The sequence below is a fragment of the Canis aureus genome, chromosome 27 (assembly GCF_053574225.1).
Source record: "Canis aureus isolate CA01 chromosome 27, VMU_Caureus_v.1.0, whole genome shotgun sequence".
Lineage (NCBI taxonomy): Eukaryota > Metazoa > Chordata > Mammalia > Carnivora > Canidae > Canis > Canis aureus.
In genome coordinates, this window is record NC_135637.1 from 20,531,219 (window position 1) to 20,559,111 (window position 27,893).

The 27,893-nt window shown below is 43.5% G+C and overlaps 1 protein-coding gene across 14 annotated transcripts; it reads right to left on the reverse strand.

Moving 5' to 3' along the window:
* Positions 1–938: 938 nt before the first annotated feature.
* Positions 939–27,889, reverse strand: LOC144300000 (uncharacterized). Of its 14 annotated transcripts, none has more exons than XM_077875950.1 (10): positions 25,724–25,988; positions 24,694–24,825; positions 22,558–22,686; positions 20,101–20,229; positions 17,653–17,781; positions 15,201–15,329; positions 12,745–12,873; positions 10,296–10,475; positions 5,255–5,689; positions 939–1,853 (listed from the first exon to the last, which is right to left on the reverse strand). In XM_077875950.1, the coding sequence occupies exons 2-8, from the start codon at positions 24,752–24,754 to the stop codon at positions 10,309–10,311; spliced, it is 873 nt and encodes a 290-aa protein (XP_077732076.1). In that variant the 5' UTR covers positions 24,755–24,825; positions 25,724–25,988; the 3' UTR covers positions 939–1,853; positions 5,255–5,689; positions 10,296–10,308. The 14 variants fall into 14 exon arrangements, with proteins under 14 accessions (XP_077732076.1, XP_077732080.1, XP_077732077.1 ...); XM_077875954.1 differs by having other exon boundaries at positions 939–1,867; XM_077875951.1 differs by having other exon boundaries at positions 939–2,196.
* Positions 27,890–27,893: the final 4 nt, after the last annotated feature.

Genomic DNA, 27,893 nt, shown 5'->3' on the forward strand with positions numbered 1-27,893 from the left:
TATTGAGGAGGCCTCACCTGCTGTACAAACGCCATCAGCCCACTTTTAAGCTAAGGGAAATTGGGCAACATAGTTTACCTCTAGCATCACATTCATCTCCTCTATGGGCTACGACATGTATGGGCTGTTCCAAAAATTCAGTGTGTCCCAGATTTAGGAGTCTCATGGTTTGTCTCCCTCTCTAATTTTTCCCACTCAATCCCCCTCCTTTCCCTCATTATCTTGTTCCTATTTCTTATATTCCAGGAGGAGACCACTTGATGGCATGAGCACTGGTTGTTACATTATATGTTGGCAAACTGAATTTACCTAAGCATAAATAAAAATGTTTAAAAAAGAATAAAGGTTAAATTTGTCTCAAGTACCTAGGATCACCCCACGCACAAAGCAGTCACATTATAAGCCCAGTGGGATATCACTCTCAGGGCCACATGCAACCCCAAACCATAGGCCCCCAGGCCCATTGCACCTACTCCAGCATTGCCTGGATTGGCTCTTTGATCAACTGATTAAGGAGGGGAGCCCTAGGCTCTGAGACTGTGGTCTCCTTGTTGCCCTCAAAAGCCATACAAAATTTGGAAGGACAGAAAAGCAGGACACCTCATTTACCCAGAAAACCACCCCTTTTGAGGTTCTTATGTTCCTGAGGTTCCAAGCATCTCCCTGTGTCATTTCACTCCATTCGGTAGAAGGTTCTTGCTCATCATTTAATGTCCAAGTTACCTACTGAGGGGAACTGGGTGGCTCATTTAGGGAAGCATCTGACTCTTGATTTCAGCTCAGCACATTCTCTCAGGAGCCTGAGATCCAGCCCCTCGTGGGATTCCTCACTGGGCATGAAACCTTCCTAGGATTCTCTGCCTCCCTCTTCCTCAGCCCATTCATATCCAAATTGGCCTTCCCTCAATCAAACTATATTAAAAATAATAAACATGAACTGCAATAAAAATTTTTTTAATGAAAATAAATAAATCAGGCTCAATGACTGATTCTTCCAGTTGTTTACCACCTGCTTGTCTGCCGACTTTGTCTTGTTTTCATTTTCATTCACCTTTTGCCTTCATTCTTTAAAGCTATCTTTCCTGAACATAACGTCCTAGGCTCAGAGGTGTTTTCCTTCTATACTTTGTGTCACCATTGCAGTGTCTTCTGACCTCTGTTTTCTGAGAAGTCACGGGCCTTGGAATTCGTATTCTGTTAGGTTGAACGTGTCCTTTTCCTCTGCTTTCAAGGTTTTTCTTCCTCTTTGCCAGCAGATTGGTTACAATGTGTCAGGAGGAGGGTTTTCAGAGCTTTGTAGATCTGAGTCACATATTTGTGAAATTTTCAGCCATTTTGCCCCCATACCTTCTTCTACACCAACTGTTTTTTTTTTAATTTTTATTTATTTATGATAGTCACACACACAGAGAGAGAGAGAGGCAGTGACATAGGCAGAGGGAGAAGCAGGCTCCATGCACCAGGAGCCCGACGCGGGATTCGATCCCGGGTCTCCAGGATCGCGCGCTGGGCCAAAGGCAGGCGCTAAACCGCTGCGCCACCCAGGGATCCCCACCAACTGCTTTCCTACAGGAACTCCATGCTGTGGAACTTAGCACTTTTGATGTATCCTAGGCATGCATGTTTAAGTTCCTATCAATTTTTGTTCAGTCTTTTCGCACTCCTCTCATGATAGTACGATTTCTCTTGTTCTGTTTACACGTCCACTGTCTACTTTGTTTCTTCATCAGATTGCTGAGCCTATCCAGTGAATTTTCATCCTGGATAGTGCGTGTCAAGTTTCAAAATTTCCACTTGGTCTTCTGACAGCAAGATGTCCACAGCTCTTTCTATGGTAACGAGTTTTCCAGTGTCTACAATCAAAAACCTTAGGTGAAAAATGTTTATGGATCTCTGTGGATACAAAACTGGACCAAACTACTTCACGCTTGAGGAAAAACCAAAATACAACCAGCAAAGGAGTCGATTGAAAGTAACCAGGAAATTCATTCCTTTAGTTGATTCAAGAAAACTTATTCCAGGGGCACAGGTTTGGTTCATTCAGGTATGTGACTGCCTCCTGGTTTCATCTCAGAGTTCATACCTCAGGTCATCAGATTATCCTAGGTTGGACTCCATGCTTAGGATGGAGCCTGCTTAGTATTCTCTCTCCCTTTTCCTCTACTGCTCTCCCCCTTACACTTTCTCTTTTGCTTTCTTTACAAAAAAAAAAAAAAAAGAATCATTCTTTTACTGTGCTCAGGATACCATACTAAACACAAAAATACAAATCTATATTATTTACATTTTATATGTGAAATTCATAATTTAAATGGTCAGTCAGTAGTTTATGCCAAAATAGTAAAACTGCTTTTACCACTCAAATTTGGTCAAATTAAAAGGTAGGGGTTGTGAAGCTAACATTTGGACACTAGTCTTCGTACAGTATTAACAACATAAAATCACTGATTATGTTTTAATAAGGAGACCTTTTTATTGAGATTAGGATTAGACTGGTGTCATAAGGCAGCATATAATATAAAAATTTCCATATCACCCTATCCCTTGGCACATATTTTCCACGATCATACATGCCTGCATTAGTGTGGAATTTTTATCACAAAGAACAAACCAGTGTAGAGACATTATTATCAATGAAGTTGACCACATATATTAAGGACTGCTCTGTGTTATGCATCTGACTGTTTTGACAAATACATAATATTATGTATCCAAGGACCCTGGGATCATGATATGAGCCCAAAGTAGATGCCCAACTAAAGGAATGAGCCTTGTGCCCACATTACTACTGTTTTTTTAAATTGAAATCGAGATGGTACACAAGGTTACATTAGTCTCAGGTGTACCACATATGGATTCGATACTTGTATAGGGTAATACTGTGCTCACCACAAGTGTAGATACCATGTGTCCCCATAGAGCACTATTACAATTCCACTGATCATATTCCCTATGCTGTACGTTTGATCTCCGTGATTTTTTTAATGCATAATGAGAAACCTGTCCCTCCTACTCTGCTTCACAGCTATGGCTATTGGTAAATGGTATACTTTGAGTATTTAAACCTCTCCCGGATGGAATATTTTCACCAAACTGATTACCGGTGCACCTGGGTGGCTCAGTGGTTGAGCGTCTGCCTTTGGCTCAGGTTATGGTCCCATGGGCCTGGGATCGAGTTCTGCATCGGGTTCCCCACAGGGAGCCTGATTCACCCTCTGCCTATGTCTCTGCCTCTATGTCTCTCATGAATACATAAACCTTAAAAAAAAAAAAAACCTGTTAGTGAATAAATAAAATAGAGCACTAGACTAAATAGAACAAAAGAGAATAATTGTCTAGCATTGAATCAAACCTACCAAGAAAAGGGGTAAAATCAGGTTGAAAAACTTACAAAAGAGAGGACAGCATATGTGGACCTACAGAGACAGAAATGATTTTGCCAGATGTCCAGAAGGTGGGAGTTTTTAGTTGGGTTTCACAACAAGCTGCATGAGCGATGGGAAGTCATCATTGGAATCTATGTGCAGATCAGTTCTATTTGTGCCCTGATTATGTCAGGCTACTTGAAGTTGCTGTTGACTTTCTGGGGAAGATTTTATTTATTTCAGAGAGAGAGAGAGAGAGAGAGAGAGAGCATAAGCAAGGGAGAAAGGCAGAGGGAAAGGGAGAAGCACATTCTGGGCTGAACAAGGCCCCAAGGAGGGGATGGATTGCAGGACACTGGGGCCTTGGCCTGAGCTGAAGGTTTTCCTCATCCACCAAGGAGGATGGACCCCAGACCCTCATATGATACTTATTGATCACTCACTACAATAGTCTTGCCCTGTATCCATATAAACAGTGATCGCTCAGTAATTCCTGAGCACCACATCCAATGAATGCATTGACAGTTATTTTGTGTCCTCCTAAATCTTGCCAAGTGTGTGGTGCAGGAGTTTTTCCACAAAAAAAGTCAGTGAATGAGTTTGCAACTTCTTCTATGGAATGCTCACCCATTTTCCTGAATTAGAAATGGTCCTTTTTTCCTCTTTTTGGAGCGAATTCAGATATGACAAGGAACAGTGTATTTTTTAGGAGTAAGGACCATTTTCGTGGGGTTTGGAGGGGATGTTTTAAACTGTGTAGTAAGGGACCTTTCTCTCACATGCAGTTTTTCCTCAAGAATTTCGTGTGGCTCCTTCAGTGAAGGAGAGATCCATCCCCCAGGAATAGCTCCTGCTTTTTCATGGGTGCAACCTGTGCTTCCTTTGGAGGCCTATCGTTTTACTATTGTTGCTCATGTGGTGTTGAATACTCACTAGGAGAACCAATGACAAAGGACACACATGACCTGACCCTCATGGTTTACTCTTTTGTGTAAGTGCAGACATCTCAGAAACCAGCGAAAGTGGTACGTATTCTGGAACCACTCTCTTGCAGAAAAAAAAAAAAATCTAAATAGTACGGCAGATGCAGCAACCTGCTGTTCTCTTCTGGACAGCCACCCGGTTCCATGTTCCTGAGGCTTGGGGGTGTGAGATAGGCAGCTTTCCCAGGTGAGAAAACATGCCTACATTTCTACAATACTAGGAGCCGGTGTGTTCACTGTTTGGTATGGTTGTGAGTGCATGACTCTTAGGGTGGAGTGACTTGTTTAAACCTATGAGTGTGACAGAGTTGTGTGTGCATGTGTGTGACACAGAGAGAGAATTGAGAGAGAGAGAGAGAGAGAGAGAGAGAGAGTGAGAGACAGCTATGGACACAGAAATACAGAGAAAGGGAGAAGGAGAGAGAAAGAATAAGAGAGTTTTCCCCCAACATTGTCCCACTGACACTGCACCATGGCTTCTCTCATCATTCTCCAAAATAAACTCCTAACACACCATATTTTCCAGCCCTAACCCCGTGAATGGCCCAACAGTGGTAGCTCAGCCCATGCTTAGTTACCAAATGCCATCATGTTCACTAGCCTTCATTCATACTGATCAACAGTCCCCAAATTAGCCTTTTATTTTCTTCAAGAAATTATTTATGTATTTGAGAGAGAGAGGGCAGAAGAGGCAAGAGGGGCAGAGGGAGAGAAAGAAACACACCCTTTGCTGAGCAGGGAGCCCCACATCAGGCTCCATTTCAGGTCCCAGACACCGTGACCTGAACCAAAGGCAGACTCTTAGCTGACTGAACAACTCAGGCACCACTACCTGAATTATTCTTGAGCAGCATGACCAATGTGCTGACGGGTACTCTGTGTCCTTCTAGAAGCACTTTATAATACCTTCATCATGAGAGTATTCCAGAACATCAGAGGAGAAGTGCAAGTTAATGCTGTCAAGGTGAGCTCAGTATCTTTGAGGAACGAATGTTGCTTTCTCGGTTGCTTTCCACACAAATTCTGATGAACATCAGACAGCGTCCATTTGGGATGAAATACATAATCTTCCTGGTGGCAAGGGTGCTGAGTGCTTGCCTCTTGCCATGCATTAGCTTATCTGAGAGGATGTTTACCATTGGCGACACCAAAGCTGCTTATAAAGACAGTGATGGGGTACTTTCCCTCATCAACGGTGTCTCCTGCTTGGCTGGGGAATGTTGTAGTCACCATCCTGAATGGACTGGAGAGACACATCCTTCAGGACAAACAACTTCCTCCAGGTATCCTTTCACTTCCTTTGGGCACCATGGTCTCAAACATGATGTTCCATCTGGTTTCCTAAAGTCATTCAGAGCAATAAAGATCAGTTTTTACTAGGTAATAACATCTATTGAATAAAAACAATAGAAGATTTATTTTTGCTAAAGTTGAGCAATAGAGTAACGTCCAAATATTAGCTTTACTCTAAGAATCATTAACCATAATCACATTTGAGTTGTAGGGTGCCAGTAGTATCAGTCACTTAATTGTACGCCCTGGGGTCAGGACCTAATCCCATGGTTGGGGTTCAGCTACATGTTGGCGTCCCTCCACATGGGGAGCCTACTCCTCCTCCTAACCCTCACCCTGCTCATGTTTTCTCCCTCTATCCCTTTCTCTTTCTCTCCCTCTTTAATAAATTGATTAGTTAATTAACTAATTAAATCTTGAAAAATTAACTGAACTTGATTGGAAAATGCATTTTTACTATTCTGGCCATCAAATGATGTCTCACCTTCTAAATTGAAATATTCACACAGAAAACAGTAGGAATATGGCTTAGAACTTTTGACCTGTGAATGGGACACAAGCAAACTAGAATAATGATTTTTTTTTTTTTTTACGCATAGGGATATCCTGAAAATGCACTACCATAAAGAAAGGCAGGACCAGGGATCCCTGGGTGGCGCAGTGGTTTGGCGCCTGCCTTTGGCCCAGGGCGCGATCCTGGATATCCGGGATCGAATCCCACGTCGGGCTCCCGGTGCATGGAGCCTGCTTCTCCCTCTGCCTCTCTCTCTCTCTCTCTCTCTCTCTGTGTGACTATCCTAAATAAATAAAAATTTAAAAAAAAATTTAAAAAAAAAAAAAAAGAAAGGCAGGACCATAATAGAGTCATGCAAAATGAAATAAATATAAAGGAAACTAATTAAATAATCAGGTAATTACAAGTTCCAGACAGACAGGGAAATGACTTTCCATTTCATTCATGAGTTGAAAACGATGCTGCTGGAATAGTAACTCCTCTCCTGCTGTCAGTGGAGCTAAACCCAAAATTGCAGAACTCACTCATAAACATACATGGAAATGGAAAGGGAGCCCTTACAGGGACCACAACACACTGGTAGATCATGTGCAAATGGCTTTTTTTTTTTTAAAGATTTGTTTATTTATGATAGACTGAGAGAGAGAGAGAGAGAGAGAGAGAGGCAGAGACACAGGAGGAGGGAGAAGCAAGCTCCATGCCGGGAGCCCAACGTGGGACTCGATCCTGGGACTCCAGGATCATGCCCTGGGCCAAACGCAGGCGCCAAACAGCTGAGCCACCCAGGGATCCGCAGAAAGGGCTTTAAAACAAAATGGAGACAACAGGGGGAAGAAGGCCGGAGAGTAGAGTCCTCAACTCACCCGATCTGCCAACTCACCTAGATAAATTTCCAGTCATCCTGGACACCTACCAATGCGAGCTGAGAGTTAAAGAGAAGGGTTTTCCCTTCTAACAAGGTAGAAGGTGGATACAAAGAAAGAAAGAGGCGGGTGGGGGGGGAGCGGCCTCTAACAAGACAAAACAGGAAGGGGGAGAGCTCGGGACAGCGCTGGAGCCGCAGCCGGCGGGGCCTCAGGGAGAAGCGGGGGGGCAGGCGGGGCGCTGCGCCTCTGCCTTCGGGCGCCCACTGCGGCCCCGGGAGGGCGATGCCAGCAGCAAAGGCCCCGGAGCCCAGGGTGCAGGGGACACGGCCGCAGTCCTGCCTGCCCCCGGGGCAGGCGGAGGCTTCATGACTGCAGAATTAAGATCTCATCAGGCTGAAGTTAAAAATCAATTAAATGAGGTGCAATCCAAATTGGGGGTCCTAATGGCAAGGCATAAGGTGCTGGAAGAAAGAATGAGCAACACTAAGACTCCTTGATGGCAAGGAAGGAAGCTGAGGAAAACAGAGAAAAACAATGAAAGGACCACGAGGAAAGGTTAAGGGAAATACATGACAGCTTCAGAAGGTAGAATTACGTATCACTGGGGTTCCAGAGAGCACCCAGAAGGACAGAGGGCCAGAAAGCATATTTGAACAAATCCAAGCTGAGAACTTCCCTAATTTGAGGAGGGGAACAGGTATTCAGACCCAGGAGATAGAGTAGTCCTCCTCCCAAATCAATAACAACTGTTCAATACCTCGACACTTAATAGTGAAACTTGCAAATTCCATAGAAAAAGAGAAAATCCGTAAAGTAGTTAGAGACAGCAGATTCTTAATGAATATGGGGAGAATTATTACATTAATAGCAGACCTCTCCTCAGAGACCTGGGAGGCCAGAAAGGGCTGGCGGGATTGATTCAGGGTCCTAGATGAGAAGAACATGCAGGCAAGAAAACTCTATCCAGCAAGGCTCTCGTTCAGAATAGAAGGAGAGATAAAGAGCTTCCAAGATAGGCAGAAACTGCAAGAATATGTGACCACCAAACCAGCTCTGCAAGAAATATTAAGGAGTATCATAGGAAAATTAACATGCTTCCAGAAAATTTGTTCAGGTTTAAGTGAGCAGTTGAGATAGAAATGATTTATATATGCTGTGATTTAGTCTATGGTTTTATTCCAAAATTAGTCACCATGCAGAGTCTGTTTTTATAGCGTATGCATAATGATTGTACTATATAGGAAGGATGACGTGGTGTTACATTATCCCTAATAGGAACAATGCTTTTAACTGTTAAAGAGTAATCTTGCTTTCCTCAGGAGGGGGGGAAAAAAACCAACTCTACAGAGCTCCAGACATTCTGTACAATCCCTTAGAGGATGGGGCTTCTGCACACACTTTTGGTCAAAGAAGAGACTAAGGGCACATCTTTTGAAAACATTCTAATGAAATGACTCATGCACCCATTCCACCTATAACTGTAATTTAACTCAAATACCAATAACTAGAGCTTGGCTCAGCAGGGATTCCTTAGAGCCAGGTATAAAGCCTTGTGAAGGAAGCCGGGGTATGCCACCCCAAAATATACATATATATATATTTTTGGGAAGAGGAATCCAGAAACAAATCTTAGTGTTAATGTCTTCCCATATATTTACCTTTCCAGTTTGCTGCCCTTGATAGCCTAAAACTGCTTTTCTTTAGGTTATCATTCTTTCTACAAACGTATTATTGTTCTTTGCTGAAGATGCTATAAAGCCCACAGTTTTAAGCTGCTGTTTTGAGTTCCTCCTTGTTTTTGATTTCTTCGGTGTGATGTGCACTGCAAACCTTTATAAATTTTTTCTTTTGATGATATCCTCTTGGTAATGAGTCCCCCCGGAAATCCTAAGATGGGTAGATATGGAGTTTAGCCTCCCGCCACATCAGAACTCATTCTAGTTGTATCCTCATGGAAGAACGCAGGCAAAAATGAACTATTTGCTTGGTCGGCAATAAGCCTGGGGCTGGCCATCCCAAGGATGCAGTTTCCTACATGAGATTGTGAACTTATCGCGTCAGCTACACTGGTGGATTTCTCCTAACATACTGAACACTGGAATCCTCAAATTAAAACTCCAAAAGATCCAAGGACTTTCTTTCATGCAGAAAAGGATTCTGCACATCAAGAACCAGGCATGTGACACTAACAATAAGACTGAAGAAAAAGAAATTACAGAAACAATCCCATTTACAATTGCACCCAAAAGCATAATATACCAATGAATAAAACTAACCAAAGAGGTAAAGGATCTATAACCTAAAAATTAGAGAACACTTTGAAAGAAATTGAAGAAGGCACAAAGAGGTGGAAAAATATTCTGTGCTCCTGGGTTGGAAGAAGTAATATTGTGAAAATGTTGATGTTACCAGGGCAATATACACATTTCATGCGATCTCTACAAAAATACCACAGACTTTCTTCAGAGAGTTGGAACAAACCATCGTAAGATTTCTGTGGAAAGGGAAAAGACCCCGATTAACCAGGGAACTATTAAAAACTTGACAAACTTGATATGGTCTCATTCATTTGGGGAATATAAAAATTAGTGAAAGGGAATAGAGGGAATGGAGAAAATGAGGGAAACTATCAGTGAGGGTGACAAAACAAAAAGACACAGTGAACTCTGCGAACTGAACAAGGGGTAGTGGAAGGGGAGGTGGGCAGGCGGTTGGGGCGACCCGGTAATAGACACTGATGGGGCACTTGCCGGGATGAGCTCTGGGTGTTATGCTATATGCTGGCAAATTGAACTCCAATTAAAAAATGTAAAAACAGAGAACATTTTGCTAATATTTAACATGGACTAGCTTTTCCAAATGTTAGTTTCACAATCCCTTCCATTAAATCTGACCAAATTAGCGGTCTCAATGCAATTTCACTATTTTGGCCACAAACTAATGACTGACCTTTTAAATTAAGATGTGGACACATGAAACAAAGAATACAGCTTAGGAGGTTTGTCTTTACTATGGCACCCCGAGCAAAACTGACTAATGATTCTGTGTTGCGTGTGTGGAGAGAGCAAAAGAGCAAGTGCAAGGAGGAGAAGGGCAGAGGGAAAGAAAGAGAGTATACGAAGCAGGCTCCATGCTGAATATGGGTGAATCTGATGACCTTGAGGTCATGACCAGAGCTGAAAACCAGGAGGCAGAAACTTAGCTGACAGAAACACCCAGGTGCACCTAGGACAAGATTTCTTGAGGCGATTTAATGAATGAACTTTCATCTTACCTTCTGATATCTCCTATGGTTCTTGAAATTTTCTACGACGGAAGATGTTCAATAATTTCGATTGTTTTACAGGATAGGTGTCGAAAACTTGTCCACATGTTTCTCGTGTTGTTTCCACAACAGATCCAAGGACATTAATAGACATTGGTAGAGCAGTTGACATTTCGTTGTTAGAAGAGCCTAGAAATTTAAGGATTCAATCCCATTTACAATTGCACCCAAAAACATAAGCTACCTAGGAATAACCTAACCAAAGATGTAAAGGATTTCTACCCTAAACACCACAGAATGCTCCTGAAAGAAATTGAGGAAGGCATCAAGATGTGGAAAAATTTTCCGTGCTCATGAATTGGAAGAATTAATATTGTGAAAATGTAGATGATACCCAGGGAAATTTACATATTTCATTCAATCCCTATCAAAATACCATAGACTTTCTTCAGAGAGTTGGAACAAACCATCTTAAGATTACTGTGGAACCGGAAAAGACACCAAATAGCCCGGGGACTATTCAAAATGAAGACCACAGCTGGGGGCATCACAATGCCAGATTTCAGGTTGTACTACACAACCGTGGCCATCAAGACAGTGTGGTAGTGGCACAAAAACAGACACAAAGATCAACGGAACCGAATAGTGAATCCAGAAGTGGACCCTCAACTTTATGGTCAACTAATATTCGAGAAAGCAGGAAAGACTATCCCTGGAAAAAAGACAGTCTCCTCAATAAATGGTCCTGAAAACATTGGACATCCACATGCAGAAGAAGGAAACTAGATCATTCTCTGACACCACACACAAAGATAAACTCAAAAAGGATGAAAGATCTAAATGTGAGACAAGAATCCACCCAAATCCTAGAGGAGAACACAGGCAACACCCATTTTAAACTTGGCCACAGCAACATCTCGCAAGATACATCCGCGAAGGCAAAAGAAACAAAAGCAACACGGAATTATTGGGAATTCACCCAGATTGAAAGCTTCTGCACAGCAAAAGAAACAGTCCACAAAAGTAAAAGACAACCTACAGAACGGGAGAAGATCCTTGCAAACGACCGCTCAGACAAAGGACTAGTGTCCAAGATCTATAAAGAACATATTCAACTCAAGAGCAAAGGAACAAACAATCCAATCGTGAAACGGGCAAAAGACCCGAACAGAAATCTCACAGGGGAAGACAGAGACACGGCCAACAAGCACATGAGAACATGCCCCGCATCGCTGGTCATCAGGGAACTACAGATCCAAACCCCCATGAGATACCACCTCACACCAGTGGGAATGGGGAAAAGTCACAAGACAGGAAACCACAAATGTTGGAGAGGATGAGGACAAAGGGGAACCCTCTTGCAATGTAGGTGGGAATGTGAACTGGTGCAGCCACTCTGGAAACGTGTGTGGAGGTTCCTCAAAGAGTTAAAAACAGATCTTCCCTACGGCCCAGCCATTGCATTGCTGGGGATTCACCCCAAAGCTGCAGATGCGGTGAAATGCGGGGACACCTTCACTCCACTGTTTATGGCAGCAACGTCCACAGTAGGCAAACTGTGGAAGGAGCTCGGGGTCCATCGAGAGATGAAGGGATAAAGAAGATGTGGTCCACGGCTACAACGGAATTATTCCTCAGCCATGAGCGACGACAAATACCCACCATTTGCTCCGACGTGGACGGACCTGGAGGGACTTACGCTGAGTGAAATAAGTCCATCGGTAAAGGACAAACTTGATATGGTCTCATTCATTTGGGGAATATAAAAACTGGTGAAAGGGAATAAAGGGAATGGAGAAAAGGAGGGAAAATATCAGTGAGGGTGACAAAACAGGAGACACACCAAAATCTGGGAATTGAACAAAGGGAAATGGAAAGGGAGGCGGGCGGGCCGTTGGGGCGACCGGGTGATGGGCACTGATGGGGGCACTTGGCAGGATGAGCATTGGGTGTTATGCTATATACTGGCAAATTGAACTCCAATAAAAAAATGTAAAAACAGAAAACATTTTGCTACTATTTAACACAGACGAGTATGTCCAAATGTTAGCTTCACAACCCTGCCCATTAAATCTGACCAAATTAGAGTTCTCAATGCGATTTCACTATTTTGGCCACAAACTAACGACTGACCTTTTAAATTAAGATGTGGACACATGAAACAAAGAATACGGCTTACGAGGTTTGTCTTTACTATGGCACCCCGAGCAAAACTGACTAATGATTCTGTGTTGCGTGTGTGGAGAGAGCAAAAGAGCAAGTGTAAGGAGGAGAGGGGCAGAGGGAAAGGAAGAGAGAGTACGAAGCAGGCTCCATGCTGAATATGGGTGAATCTGATGACCTTGAGGTCATGACCAGAGCTAAAAACCGGGAGGGAGAAACTTAGCTGACAGAAACACCCAGGTGCCTCTAGGACAAGATTTCTTGAGTCTATTTAATGAATCAATTTTCATGTTACCCTCTGGGCTCTGATCCGGTGGCTGAACTTTTCCATTATGGAAGATGGGAAAAATTTTTGTTCGTGTTGCAGGGCAGGTGTCCCCAGGTTGTCTGCTGCGTTCTGGTGGTGTTATTTTCACAGCAGATCCTGGGAAACAAATGGACATAGACAGAGCTGTTGAGTGACAGGTTGTTGTTAGAAGAGCCTCGAAAATTAAGGCGTCAATCCCATTTACAATTGCACCCCAAAGCATAAGCTACCTAGGAATAAACCTAACCAAATAGGTAAAGGATTTGTACCGTAAACACCACAGAACGTTCCTGATAGAAATTGAGGAAGGCATAAAGAGAAGGAAAAATGTTCCATGCTCATGGATAGGAAGAATTAATATTGTAAAAATGTCCATGTACCCAGGGCAATTTACACATTTCATGCAATCCCTATCAAAATGCCATGGACTTTCTTCAGAGATCTGGAACAAACCATCTTAGGATTCAAGTGTGGAAACGGAAAAGACCCCAAAGAGCCAGGGGACTATTCAAAACGAAGACCCGCATTGTGTGGGGGCATCACAATGCCAGATTTCAGGTTGTACTACACAGCCGTGGCCATCAAGACAGTGTGGTAGTGGCACAAAAACAGACACATAGTTCAATGGAACCGAATAGCAAATCCAGAAGTGGACCCTCAACTTTATGGTCAACTAATATTCGAGAAAGTAGGAAAGACGATCCCTGGAAAAAAGACAGTCTCTTCAATAAATGGTGCTGGGAACATTGGACATCCACATGCAGAAGAAGGAACCTAGAGCATACTCTGACACCACACACAAAAATAAACTCAAAAAGGATGAAAGATCTAAATGTGAGACAAGAATCCATCCAAATCTTAGAGGTGAACAGAGGTAACACCCTTTTTCAACTTGGCCACAGCAACATCTCGCAAGATACATCCGCGAAGGCAAGAGAAACAACAGCAACAAGGAATAACTGGGACTTCACCCAGATTGAAAGCTTCTGCACAGCAAAAGAAACAGTCCACAAAAGTAAAGGACAACCTACAGAACGGGAGAAGGTATTTGCAAACGATCTCTGAGATAAAGGGCTAGTGTCCAAGATCTATAAAGGACGTATTCAACTCTAGAGCAAAGAAACAAACAATCCAATCATGAAACCGGGAAAAGACACCCACAGAAATTTCACAGAGAAGACAGAGACATGGCCAACAAGCACATGAGAACATGCCCCGCATCGCTGGCCATCAGGGAACTACAGATCCAAACCCCCATGAGATACCACCTCACACCAGTGGGAATGGGAAAAGTCACAAGACAGGAAACCACAAATGTTGGAGAGGATGCGGACAAAGGGGAACCCTCTTGCAATGTAGGTGGGAATGTGAACTGGTGCAGCCACTCTGGAAACCTGTGTGGAGGTTCCTCAAAGAGTTAAAAACAGATCTTCCCTATGGCCCAGCCTTTGCACTGCTGGGGATTCACCCCAAAGCTGCAGATGCGGTGAAATGCGGGGACACCTGCACCCCGCTGTTTATGGCAGCAACGTCCACAGTAGGCAAATTGTGGAAGCAGCGTAGGGATCCATCGAGAGATGAAGGGATAAAGAAGATGTGGTCCACAGCTACAACGGAATTATTCCTCAGCCATGAGAGACGACAAATACCCACCATTTGATCCGACATGGACAGACGTGGAGGGACTTACGCTGAGTGAAATAAGTCCATCAGAAAAGGACAAACTTGATATGGTCTCATTCATTTGGGGAATATAAAAACTGGTGAAGGGAATTAAGGGAATGGCGAAATGAGGGAAAATATCAGTGAGGGTGACAAAACAGGAGACACACCAAACTCTGGGAACTGAACAAGGGGTAGTGGAAAGGGTGCTGGGCAGGTGGTTGGGATGACTGGGAGAAGGGAACTGATGGGGGCACCTGGCGGGATGAGCACTGGGTGTTATGCTATATACTGGCAAATTGAACTCCAATAAAAAATGTAAAAACAGAAAACATTTTCTAATATTTAACATGGACTAGTATGTCCAAATGTTAGCTTCACAACCCCTCACATTAAAACTGACCAAATTAGAGTTCTAAATGCGATTTCACTATTTTGGCCACAAACTAATGACTGACCTTTTAAATTAAGATGTGGACACATGAAACAAAGAATACGGCTTAGGAGGTTTGTCTTTACTATGGCACCCCGGCAAAACTGACTAATGATTCTGTGTTGCGTGTGTGGAGAGAGCAAAAGAGCAAGTGTAAGGAGGAGAGGGGCAGAGGAAAAGGAAGAGAGAGTACAAAGCAGGCTCCATGCTGAATATGGGTGAATCTGATGACCTTGTGGTCATGACCAGAGCTGAAAACCAGGAGGCAGAAACTTAGCTGACAGAAACACCCAGGTGCCCTTAGGACAATATTTCTTGAGGATATTTAATGAATCAATTTTCATGTTACCCTCTCGGATATCTGATGATGAGTCAAGTTCCTTGCTGCGGTATATTGTGAATATTTTCAGCCGTTTTTCAGGGCTGGTGTCTCCAGGTTGTCCACTCAATTTCTGTTTATTTGTTTCCACCACAGCTCCTGGGAATAAAATGGACAGAGAAAGAGCTGTTGACTGACATATTGTTGTTTGAAGAGCCTCGAAAATTAAGGAGTCAATCCCATTTACATGTGTACCCAAAAGCATAAGCTACCTGAATAAACCTAACTAAAGTGGTAAAGGTTCTGTACCCTAAACACCACAGGACGTTCCTGATTGAAATCGAGGAAGGCATAAAGAGAAGGAAAAATGTTCCATACTCATGGATAGGAAGAATTAATATTGTGAAAATGTCCATGCTACCCAGGGCAATTTACACATTTCATGCAATCCCTATCAAAATACCATGGACTTTCTTCAGAGAGTTGTAACAAACCATCTTAAGATTAGTGTGGAACCGGAAAAGACCCCAAAGAGCCAGGGGACTATTCAAAACGAAGACCACAGCTGGGGGCATCACAATGTCAGATTTCAGGTTGTACTACACAGCTGTGGCCATCAAGACAGTGTGGTAGTGGCACAAAAACAGACCCATAGATCAATGGAACCAAATAGCAAATCCAGAAGTGGACCCTCAACTTTATGGTCAACTAATCTTCGAGAAAGTAGGAAAGACGATCCCTGGAAAAAAGACAGTCTCTTCAATAAATGGTGCTGGGAACATTGGACATCCACATGCAGAAGAAGGAACCTAAAGCATACTCTGACACCACACACAAAAATAAACTCAAAAAGGATGAAAGGTCTAAATGTGAGACAAGAATCCACCCAAATCCTAGAGGCGAACAGAGGCAACACCCATTTTAAAATTGGCCACAGCAACATCTCGCAAGATACATCCGCGAAGGCAAGAGAAACAACAGCAACAAGGAATTACTGGGACTTCACCCAGATCGAAAGCTTCTGCACAGCAAAAGAAACAGTCCACAAAAATAAAAGACAACCTACAGAACGGGAGAAGATCCTTGCAAACGACCTCTCAGACAAAGGGCTAGTGTCCAAGATCTATAAAGAACATATTCAACTCAAGAGCAAAGGAACAAACAATCCGATCGTTAAACGAGCAAAAGACCCGAACAGAAATCTCACAGGGGAAGACAGAGACACGGCCAACAAGCATAATAGAACATCCCCGCATCGCTGGTCATCAGGGAACTACAGATCCAAACCCCCATGAGATACCACCTCACACCAGTGGGAATGGGAAAAGTCACAAGACAGGAAACCACAAATGTTGGAGAGGATGCGGACAAAGGGGAACCCTCTTGCAATGTAGGTGGGAATGTGAACTGGTGCAGCCACTCTGGAAACCTGTGTGGAAGTTCCTCAAAGAGTTAAAAACAGATCTTCCCTATGGCCCAGCCTTTGCACTGCTGGGGATTCACCCCAAAGCTGCAGATGCAGTGAAATGCGGGGACACATGCACCCTGCTGTTTATGGCAGCAACGTCCACAGTAGGCAAACTGTGGAAGCAGCGTAGGGATCCATCGAGAGATGAAGGGATAAAGAAGATGTGGTCTACGGCTACAATGGAATTATTCCTCAGCCATGAGAGACGACAAATACCCACCATTTGATCTGACATGGACAGACGTGGACGGACTTACGCTGAGTGAAATAAGTCCATCAGAAAAGGACAAACTTGATATGGTCTCATTCATTTGGGGAATATAAAAACTGGTGAAAGGGAATAAAGGGAATGGCGAAATGAGGGAAAATATCAGTGAGGGTGACAAAACAGGAGACACACCAAACTCTGGGAACTGAACAAGGGGTAGTGGAAGGGGTGCTGCGCAGGTGGTTGGGATGACTGGGAGAAGGGAACTGATGGGGGCACCTGGCGGGATGAGCACTGGGTGTTATGCTATATACTGGCAAATTGAACTCCAATAAAAAAATGTAAAAACAGAAAACATTTTCTAATATTTAAAATGGACTAGTATGTCCAAATGTTATCTTCACAACCCTTCCCATTAAAACTGACCAAATTAGAGTTCTCAATGCGATTTCACTATTTTGGCCACAAACTAATGACTGACCTTTTAAATTAAGATGTGGACACATGAAACAAAGAATACGGCTTAGGAGGTTTGTCTTTACTATGGCACCCCGAGCAAAACTGACTAATGATTCTGTGTTGCGTGTGTGGAGAGAGCAAAAGAGCAAGTGTAAGGAGGAGAGGGGCAGAGGGAAAGGAAGAGAGAGTACAAAGCAGGCTCCATGCTGAATATGGGTGAATCTGATGACCTTGAGGTCATGACCAGAGCTGAAAACCAGGAGGCAGAAACTTAGCTGACAGAAACACCCAGGTGCCCCTAGGACAAGATTTCTTGAGGCTATTTAATGAATCAATTTTCATGTTACCCTCTGGGCTCTGATCCGTTGGCTGAACTTTTCTGTAACGGAAGATGGGAAAAATTTTTGTTCGTGTTGCAGGGCAGGTGTCCCCAGGTTGTCTGCTGGGTTCTGGTTGTGTTATGTTCACAGCAGATCCTGGGAAATAAATGGACATAGACAGAGCTGTTGAGTGACAGGTTGTTGTTAGAAGAGCCTCGAAAATTAAGGAGTCAATCCCACTTACAATTGCACCCCAAAGCATAAGCTACCTAGGAATAAACCTAACCGAAGAGGTAAAGGATTTGTATCGTAAACACCACAGAAGGTTCCTGATAGAAATTGAGGAAGGCATAAAGAGAAGGAAAAATGTTCCATGCTCATGGATAGGAAGAATTAATATTGTGAAAATGTTCATGTACCCAGGGCAATTTACACATTTCATGCAATCCCTATCAAAATGCCATGGACTTTCTTCAGAGATCTGGAACAAACCATCTTAGGATTCAAGTGTGGAACCGGAAAAGACCCCAAAGAGCCAGGGGACTATTCAAAACGAAGACCACAACTGGGGGCATCACAATGCCAGATTTCAGGTTGTACTACACAACTGTGGCCATCAAGACAGTGTGGTAGTGGCACAAAAACAGACCCATAGATCAATGGAACCGAATAGTGAATCCAGAAGTGGACCCTCAACTTTATGGTCAACTAATATTCGAGAAAGCAGGAAAGACTATCCCTGGAAAAAAGACAGTCTCTTCAATAAATGGTGCTGGGAACATTGGACATCCACATGCAGAAGAAGGAACCTAGAGCATACTCTGACACCACACACAAAAATAAACTCAAAAAGGATGAAAGATCTAAATGTGAGACAAGAATCCATCCAAATCTTAGAGGTGAACAGAGGTAACACCCTTTTTCAACTTGGCCACAGCAACATCTCGCAAGATACATCCGCGAAGGCAAGAGAAACAACAGCAACAAGGAATTACTGGGACTTCACCCAGATCGAAAGCTTCTGCACAGCAAAAGAAACAGTCCACAAAAATAAAAGACAACCTACAGAACGGGAGAAGATCCTTGCAAATGACCTCTCAAAGGGCTGGTGTCCAAGATCTATAAAGAACATATTCAACTCAAGAGCAAAGGAACAAACAATCCGATCGTGAAACGGGCAAAAGACCCGAACAGAAATCTCACAGGGGAAGACAGAGACACGGCCAAAAGCACAAAGGAACATCCCCGCATCGCTGGTCATCAGGGAACTACAGATCCAAACCCCCATGAGATACCACCTCACACCAGTGGGAATGGGAAAAGTCACAAGACAGGAAACCACAAATGTTGGAGAGGATGAGGACAAAGGGGAACCCTATTGCACTGTAGGTGGGAATGTGAACTGGTGCAGCCACTCTGGAAACCTGTGTGGAGGTTCCTCAAAGAGTTAAAAACAGATCTTCCCTATGGCCCAGCCTTTGCACTGCTGGGGATTCACCCCAAAGCTGCAGATGCGGTGAAATGCGGGGACACCTGCACCCCGCTGTTTATGGCAGCAACGTCCACAGTAGGCAAACTGTGGAAGGAGCTCGGGGTCCATCGAGAGATGAAGGGATAAAGAAGATGTGGTCCACGGCTACAACGGAATTATTCCTCAGCCATGAGAGACGACAAATACCCACCATTTGATCCGACATGGACAGACGTGGAGGGACTTACGCTGAGTGAAATAAGTCCATCAGAAAAGGACAAACTTGATATGGTCTCATTCATTTGGGGAATATAAAAACTGGTGAAAGGGAATAAAGGGAATGGCGAAATGAGGGAAAATATCAGTGAGGGTGACAAAACAGGAGACACACCAAACTCTGGGAACTGAACAAGGGGTAGTGGAAGGGGTGCTGCGCAGGTGGTTGGGATGACTGGGAGAAGGGAACTGATGGGGGCACCTGGCGGGATGAGCACTGGGTGTTATGCTATATACTGGCAAATTGAACTCCAATAAAAAAATGTAAAAACAGAAAACATTTTCTAACATTTAACATGGACTAGTATGTCCAAATGTTATCTTCACAACCCCTCACATTAAAACTGACCAAATTAGAGTTCTCAATGCGATATCACTATTTTGACCACAAACTAATGACTGACCTTTTAAATTAAGATGTGGACACATGAAACAAAGAATACGGCTTAGGAGGTTTGTCTTTACTATGGCACCCCGGCAAAACTGACTAATGATTCTGTGTTGCGTGTGTGGAGAGAGCAAAAGAGCAAGTGTAAGGAGGAGAGGGGCAGAGGGAAAGGAAGAGAGAGTACAAAGCAGGCTCCATGCTGAATATGGGTGAATCTGATGACCTTGAGGTCATGACCAGAGCTGAAAACCAGGAGGCAGAAACTTAGCTGACAGAAACACCCAGGTGTCCTTAGGACAATATTTCTTGAGGATATTTAATGAATCAATTTTCATGTTACCCTCTCGGATATCTGATGATGATTCAAGTTCCTTGCTGCGGTATATTGTGAATATTTTCAGCCGTTTTTCAGGGCAGGTGTCTCCAGGTTGTCCACTCAATTTTTGTTTATTTGTTTCCACCGCAGATCCTGTGAAATAAATGGACAGAGAAAGAGCTGTTGACTGACATATTGTTGTTTGAAGAGCCTCGAAATTTAAGGAGTCAATCCCATTTACAATTTTACCCAAAAGCATAAGCTACCTAGGAATAAACCTAACTAAAGTGGTAAAGGATCTGTACCCTAAACACCACAGGACGTTCCTGAAAGAAATCGAGGAAGGCATAAAGAGAAGGAAAAATGTTCCATGCTCATGGATAGGAAGAATTAATATTGTGAAAATGTCCATGCTACCCAGGGCAATTTACACATTTCATGCAATCCCTATCAAAATACCATGGACTTTCTTCAGAGAGTTGTAACAAACCATCTTAAGATTAGTGTGGAACCGGAAAAGACCCCAAAGAGCCAGGGGACTATTCAAAACGAAGACCACAGCTGGGGGCATCACAATGTCAGATTTCAGGTTGTACTACACAGCTGTGGCCATCAAGACAGTGTGGTAGTGGCACAAAAACAGACCCATAGATCAATGGAACCAAATAGCAAATCCAGAAGTGGACCCTCAACTTTATGGTCAACTAATCTTCGAGAAAGTAGGAAAGACGATCCCTGGAAAAAAGACAGTCTCTTCAATAAATGGTGCTGGGAACATTGGACATCCACATGCAGAAGAAGGAACCTAGAGCATACTCTGACACCACACACAAAAATAAACTCAAAAAGGATGAAAGATCTAAATGTGAGACAAGAATCCATCCAAATCTTAGAGGTGAACAGAGGTAACACCCTTTTTCAACTTGGCCACAGCAACATCTCGCAAGATACATCCGCGAAGGCAAGAGAAACAACAGCAACAAGGAATTACTGGGACTTCACCCAGATCGAAAGCTTCTGCACAGCAAAAGAAACAGTCCACAAAAATAAAAGACAACCTACAGAACGGGAAAAAGAGCCTTGCAAACGACCTCTCAGACAAAGGGCTAGTGTCCAAGATCTATAAAGAACATATTCAACTCAAGAGCAAAGGAACAAACAATCCGATCGTGAAATGGGCAAAAGACCCGAACAGAAATCTCACAGGGGAAGACAGAGACACGGCCAAAAACACATGAGAACATCCCCGCATCACTGGACATCAGGGATCTACAGATCCAAACCCCCATGAGATACCACCTCACACCAGTGGGAATGGAGAAAAGTCACAAGACAGGAAACCACAAATGTTGGAGAGGATGCGGACAAACGGGATCCCTCTTGCAATGTAGGTGGGAATGTGAACTGGTGCAGCCACTCTGGAAACGTGTGTGGAGGTTCCTCAAAGAGTTAAAAACAGATCTTCCCTATGGCCCAGCCTTTGCACTTCTGGGGATTCACCCCAAAGCTGCAGATGCGGAAAAATGCGGGGACACCTTCACTCCGCTGTTTATGGCAGCTACGTCCACAGTAGGCAAACTGTGGAAGGAGCTCGGGGTCCATCGAGAGATGAAGGGATAAAGAAGATGTGGTCCACGGCTACAACGGAATTATTCCTCAGCCATGAGCGACGACAAATACCCACCATTTGATCCGATGTGGTCGGACCTGGAGGGACATACGCTGAGTGAAATAAGTCCATCGGTAAAGGACAAACTTGATATGGTCTCATTCATTTGGGGAATATAAAAACTGGTGAAAGGGAATAAAGGGAATGGAGAAAGGGAGGGAAAATATCAGTGAGGGTGACAAAACAGGAGACACACCGAACTGTGGGAACTGAATAAGGGGTAATGGAAGCGATGGTGGGTGGGCGGTTGAGGCGACCTGGTGATGGGCACGGATGGGGGCACTTGGCGGGATGAGCACTGAGCATATGCTATATGCTGGCAAATTGAACTCCAATAAAAAAATGTAGAAACAGAAAACATTTTGCTAATATTTAACACGGACTAGTATGTCCAAATGTTATCTTCACAACCCCTCCCATTAAATCTGACCAAATTAGAGTTCTCAATGCGATTTCACTATTTTGACCACAAACTAATGACTGACCTTTTAAATTAAGATGTGGACACATGAAACATAAAGAATACAGCTTAGGAGGTTTGTCTTTACAATGGTACCCCGAGCAAAACTGAATAATGATTCTGTTTTGTTTGTGTCGAGAGAGCAAAAGAGCAAGTGTAAGGAGGAGAGGGGCAGAGGGAAAGGAAGAAAGAGTACGAAGCAGGCTCCATGCTGAATATGGGTGAATCTGATGACCTAGAGGTCATGACCAGAGCTGAAAACCTAGAGGCAGAAACTTAGCTGACAGAAACACCCAGGTGCCCCTAGGACAAGATTTCTTGAGGCTATTTAATGAATCAATTTTCATGTTACCTTTTGATGGTTCGAGTGATAGTTCTACTTGTAAGCTGCAGCAGATGTTTAATAGTCTAATCTGCATTCCTGGGCAGGTGTCCCCAGGTTTTCTGCTAGGTTCTGGTTGTGTTGTTTCCATAGCAGATCCTGGGAAAAAAAAGGACATAGAAAGAGCTGTTGACTGACAGGTTGTTGTTAGAAGAGCCTTGAAAATTAAGCAGTGAGTCCCATTTACAATTGCACCCAATAGCATAAGCTACCTAGGAATAAACCTAACCAAAGAGGTAAAGGATCTGTACCCTAAACACCACAGAACGTTCCTGAAAGAAATCGAGGAAGGCATAAAGGGAAGGAAAAATGTTCCATGCTCATGGATAGGAAGAATTAATATTGTGAAAATGTCCCTGCTACCCAGGGCAATTTACACATTTCATGCAATCCCTATCAAAATGCCATGGACTTTCTTCAGAGAGTTGGAACAAACCATTTTAAGATTAGTGTGGAACCGGAAAAGACCCCAAAGAGCCAGGGGACTATTCAAAACGAAGACCACAGCTGGGGGCATCACAATGTCAGATTTCAGGTTGTACTACAAAGCCGTGGCCATCAAGACAGTGTGGTAGTGGCACAAAAACAGACCCATAGATCAATGGAACCGAATAGCGAATCCAGAAGTGGACCCTCAACTTTATGGTCAACTAATATTCGAGAAAGCAGGAAAGACTATCCCTGGAAAAAAGACAGTCTCTTCAATAAATGGTGCTGGGAACATTGGACACCCACATGCAGAAGAAGGAACCTAGACCATTCTCTGACACCACACACAAAGATAAACTCAAAAAGGATGAAAGATCTAAATGTGAGACAAGAATCCATCCAAATCCTAGAGGTGAACAGAGGCAACACCCTTTTTCAACTTGGCCACAGCAACATCTCGCAAGATACATCCGCGAAGGCAAGAGAAACAAAAGCAAGAAGGAATTATTGGGACTTCACCCAGATCGAAAGCTTCTGCACAGCAAAAGAAACAGTCCACAAAAGTAAAGGACAACCTACAGAACGGGAGAAGGTATTTGCAAACGATCTCTGAGATAAAGGGCTAGTGTCCAAGATCTATAAAGGACGTATTCAACTCTAGAGCAAAGAAACAAACAATCCAATCATGAAACCGGCAAAAGACACTCACAGAAATTTCACAGAGAAGACAGAGACACGGCCAACAAGCACATGAGAACATGCCCCGCATCGCTGGCCATCAGGGAACTACAGATCCATACCACAATGAGATACCACCTCACACCAGTGTGAATGGGGAAAAGTCACAAGACAGGAAACCACAAATGTTGGAGAGGATGCGGACAAAGCGAACCCTCTTGTACTGTACGTGGGAATGTGAACTGGTGCAGCTGTTAGAAGAGCATTGAAGATGAGTGATAACCTTATCAGAGGTCAAACTTTGATCTTATTACTGGTCATTTGCCTTGCAGAGCAACCTGAGTCAGCATGCCGTGCAGAAAGGCCTGGAGTTGCCATATGCTTATGGTTCCTGACTGAGAATATAATCTGCTAAATTTACAATGAAACACAATATGGAGTCTCACCCCTCCAGGTATTTAAAAAGGTCTGATGTATATTCTAGAAATCTGAGTTTTGGCAAATAGTTCACAAAATATTGAAAGCTGAATTTTGCAGAGATTTTGTGCAGTGTCTGCAGCACCTTTCAGCACACCCAAGAAAAAAGCAATGATTTCACGTCCATTGATGAACAAAAGGATAAAAAGATTAGTCTATCTCTACAATGAAATATTATCGCAAGGTAAGAGGAAGGAAATCTCAAGAATTGTGATGACATGCATGGCCATGTAAATCAAATACTGCATGATGGCACTTATATGTGCACTGGCACGGTCAACACACAGCATCAGGAAAGAGAATAGGAGCTAGAAGGAGGGACAAAGGGGGAAATGTTGCTGGTCGGATACAAAGCTTCAATGATACAAATTCAATGTGTTCTGGAATTCTATCTGCAACCAAGGGCCTGTCATAAGCAACGCTGTATTATATGCTTGAAATCAGGAAGAGATTAGAGGATATCAAATGCACTTACTGTCAAAGAACAAGAAATTCGCTAGCAGACACTGTGTGGGGACATACCTTTCTTTTGATGAGACAATATGCAAAACAGAACAACATAGTCATTGAGAACGCAGTGCATAGTGTTGATGACTTGCCAAAAGTTACAATACTGATGAGGAAGGGGTCCGAGACAGGACGTGAGTTGGTTCCCTGGGGAGAGAGTTCCCTGAACACTTCAGATCTGCCTAGGGTCCCGGAGATCATGCTCTGATCCCCTGAACCAAGGGCTGCCTCAGTCTCTTTCTCAAATCCTCCTGCCCTAAGTTCCCTGTGCAAGACATTCCACAACAAGGGGGACTGCCTGAGCCAAGAGTAAAGTTCACATCCTAACGGAGTCATCCACCTCCCGGTTTCAATCCCTGACCCAAAACACAAAGCAGTTGCCCCCAAGTCAAGCTCTTGGAAATGGCAACGGGAAGCCCAACTGTGGTCATCCTCCCCCAGTGCTCACACTGCCATCTGGTTCCCATGAAGCCTTCCTGGGCACCAGTGGACTCGCCCTCAGTGACCAGTGGACTTCTCCCAAGCTGACTCAGAACCCAGGATTTTCCAAACATACTGTCCCATGAGGGCTCTGCCAAGAAGTAGCTTCTTCTCTTCAACTGACCAAACATGTTGAACAGTTATTGTGAATTCATGACATTCAAGCATGTTTTAGGCCTCAGGGTGAATGTGTTATCAGACATACTACCACATGTGTCTTATCACTTTTTTTTCCCTTAGGAAGGCTGCATGCCCAACATAGACTAGACACATGACTCTAGATCAAGAGTTGCATTCTCCACTAATGAGCCAGCCGGGCAGTCTCCACTCTGCTTCCAATTCTTATTGTATGTGTGCCACGGCCTGAGGTCAGACCATGCCATGACACTGATGGCCGGGCACTGGTCAGCTCTGTATCTCAGCTGTACAAGCAAATAGCAATGAGCGGGGAATGGATACCAAGCTAACCATAACCTGGCCCTTGAGTCTGATCTTCATTGTCCCAGGGGTAGGCTCTCATTTCACCATTACTAGCGCTCATCATACAGACAATGCCATCACATACCATGAAAGAAAGTCCTCGATTCTCAGCGGATCGAGGTCACGTGCTCAGCACTGACAGACTTAGACCAGGTTATCTAATGGTGCCTCCAAACCCTCAGAATCTGCAAACCGACCACAACCATGGCTTTGCACCTACCACTATCATAGCTTTATGCTGACCATAATCATGCTTTAACTGACCAGAACTATGACTTGGAATTGACCAGCCTCCTATGTCCTTTTCCTACTAGTGATTATGGCAAGATCTTTACCACTACGGCTCAAGAGCTTCCCTGGGCTATGTAACCACGGAGGTGACCTCATAATGGTAGACAGTGCTGGGATTTCCCTTGGCACAACAGGTCCTTCCTGACATACACACAGACGCTAAAGATCCTTTGCACAGTAACCAATAACTCCATGCCTGAGTCATCATTGCAGTTTAGTTCACTAATTAGAATATGAGTTTTGGACTCTAAGCTTGGATTCATATCCTGGCTCCTTAATTCGGAGTTCATGAACTTCATCACTGTGTCTCTGTTTCCCCACCTGAGGAGGAGGGAGTGTCAACAAAACATCACATATGTGTTTGATGAGCATTGAATGAATAAAGGTATGGATAGTGATCAGGAAGGTTAAGTAGAAGCTAAATATCCTGTCTGACATCTCACGTTTCCCAAGTTCCAGAGCTAGATTGAACCCTGGGAATCTGACTTCCCAGACCATTGCCTTGTAACGCAAACTGGCTTTGCCTAAATACAAGTATTTTACCTTAACACCATTTAGTATTCACAGAATTGGAGGCCTTGAAAAAAAAAAGCTATTTGCTTCCTCCCTGAATATACTCTTGGGACCCTTGATCTATCCTGACTATCCTGCACGACGTTCCAATTCCTGAGTCATGATCAGCACATCAAATGTGATGCATAGTAGTGTGCAGGAAAGTAGAGTCACTAGTATCAACTCTTGTGTTTTAAAACGTGTGAGACAAGGTCACTGTGCATTAATTATTCCTCACACTAATATACGTGCCTCAAAACAGTGCCTGGTGACCCTTGGCATGTCCTCGGATAAACCACAGCTTAGCTTTTGGACAGAGTTCTGGAGGGCAGTTTAGGAGAACTGAGTAAGACGTTATATGAAAACAACTCTAATGAAGTCTCTTTGTTTTCAAGCGACATTCCTAAGTGCAAACGCTTGCCATTCTCCACATCTGTAAAATTTACTTTCTCTACTCAACTGTGTGCATCACCTATTTTTCTTTGAGAATGACTAATAAGTGTTTACATGGTTATCTCTCAGTCATTAGTTTATTAACCAATTATCCACGCAAGTAGAAAGACTGGCTATTTGTTGCACACCTGAGAATAATATCATATATTCACTATGCTTACACCTTAAGAGGGGAGGAATGGGATGAGGGATAGCATAAAATTGATATCTCTATAAAGTGTAATTTTGGAAAATGCCCAAAGGGTAACAGGAAATATGTGTTTGGGGCATAAATGGAATCAGAGACATTCATATTCACAGGGGGACTTTTGGGCAACCATTCAGATGAAGGTAGCAACGTGCCCCTGCAAATACGGAACTCGATCCCCATTTTGGGAAAAAACGCAAGGAAGACATTGTAAAGCATTGATAAAACAATGACAAGTATCCTCCATATCAACCTTTCTGGATTTGCACTTAATTTCTGAAATGAATACTTTGAATGTGTAATTTTGGACACTAACGAAACCTGAAAATAGACGTGGCCATATTTCCCCCTGTGAGGTCCTTTGTGATGACAAATGAGGGCTGCAGGATATAATAGGGAGTAAGACATTTTTTCAAAACGGAGGCACAATATTCAAGGCAGTTAGTTTGGTAGAATAACGAAAAACAGAAATGGAGCAATAGAACAAACGAAAACGCGTACGTATAACGCCGCATGACAATTTGGGGAGAGGAAACTAAACAATGAGAAATATAGTCGGAGAAAGAGTTAACCATCCAGTTGGTAGCAAAGAGCATTCAGAAGATCTTTAGGAACATACCATCGCAGAGTAAAGAATTGAGATTGCCCATTGTCACGACGCCAGGTAGAGAGCTGAGCACCTACTCACTTCTCACTCACTCAGCTCAAAGAGTGACAGGTGGGAAGAAAGTCAGAGGTGTTTCCCGTCACCATGGCAACGGGCATCCTCATA

Coding starts and splice junctions, on each gene's coding strand:
- LOC144300000 (XM_077875950.1), bottom strand. CDS start 24,754: ATGCACTGCGTTCTCAATGACTATGTTGTTCTGTTTTGCATATTGTCT. Junction 17,782..20,100: donor ATCATCAGATATCCGAGAGG/GTAACATGAAAA, acceptor TTTATTTCCCAG/GATCTGCTGTGAACATAACA. Junction 12,874..15,200: donor ATCATCAGATATCCGAGAGG/GTAACATGAAAA, acceptor TTTGTTTCCCAG/GATCTGCTGTGAAAATAACA.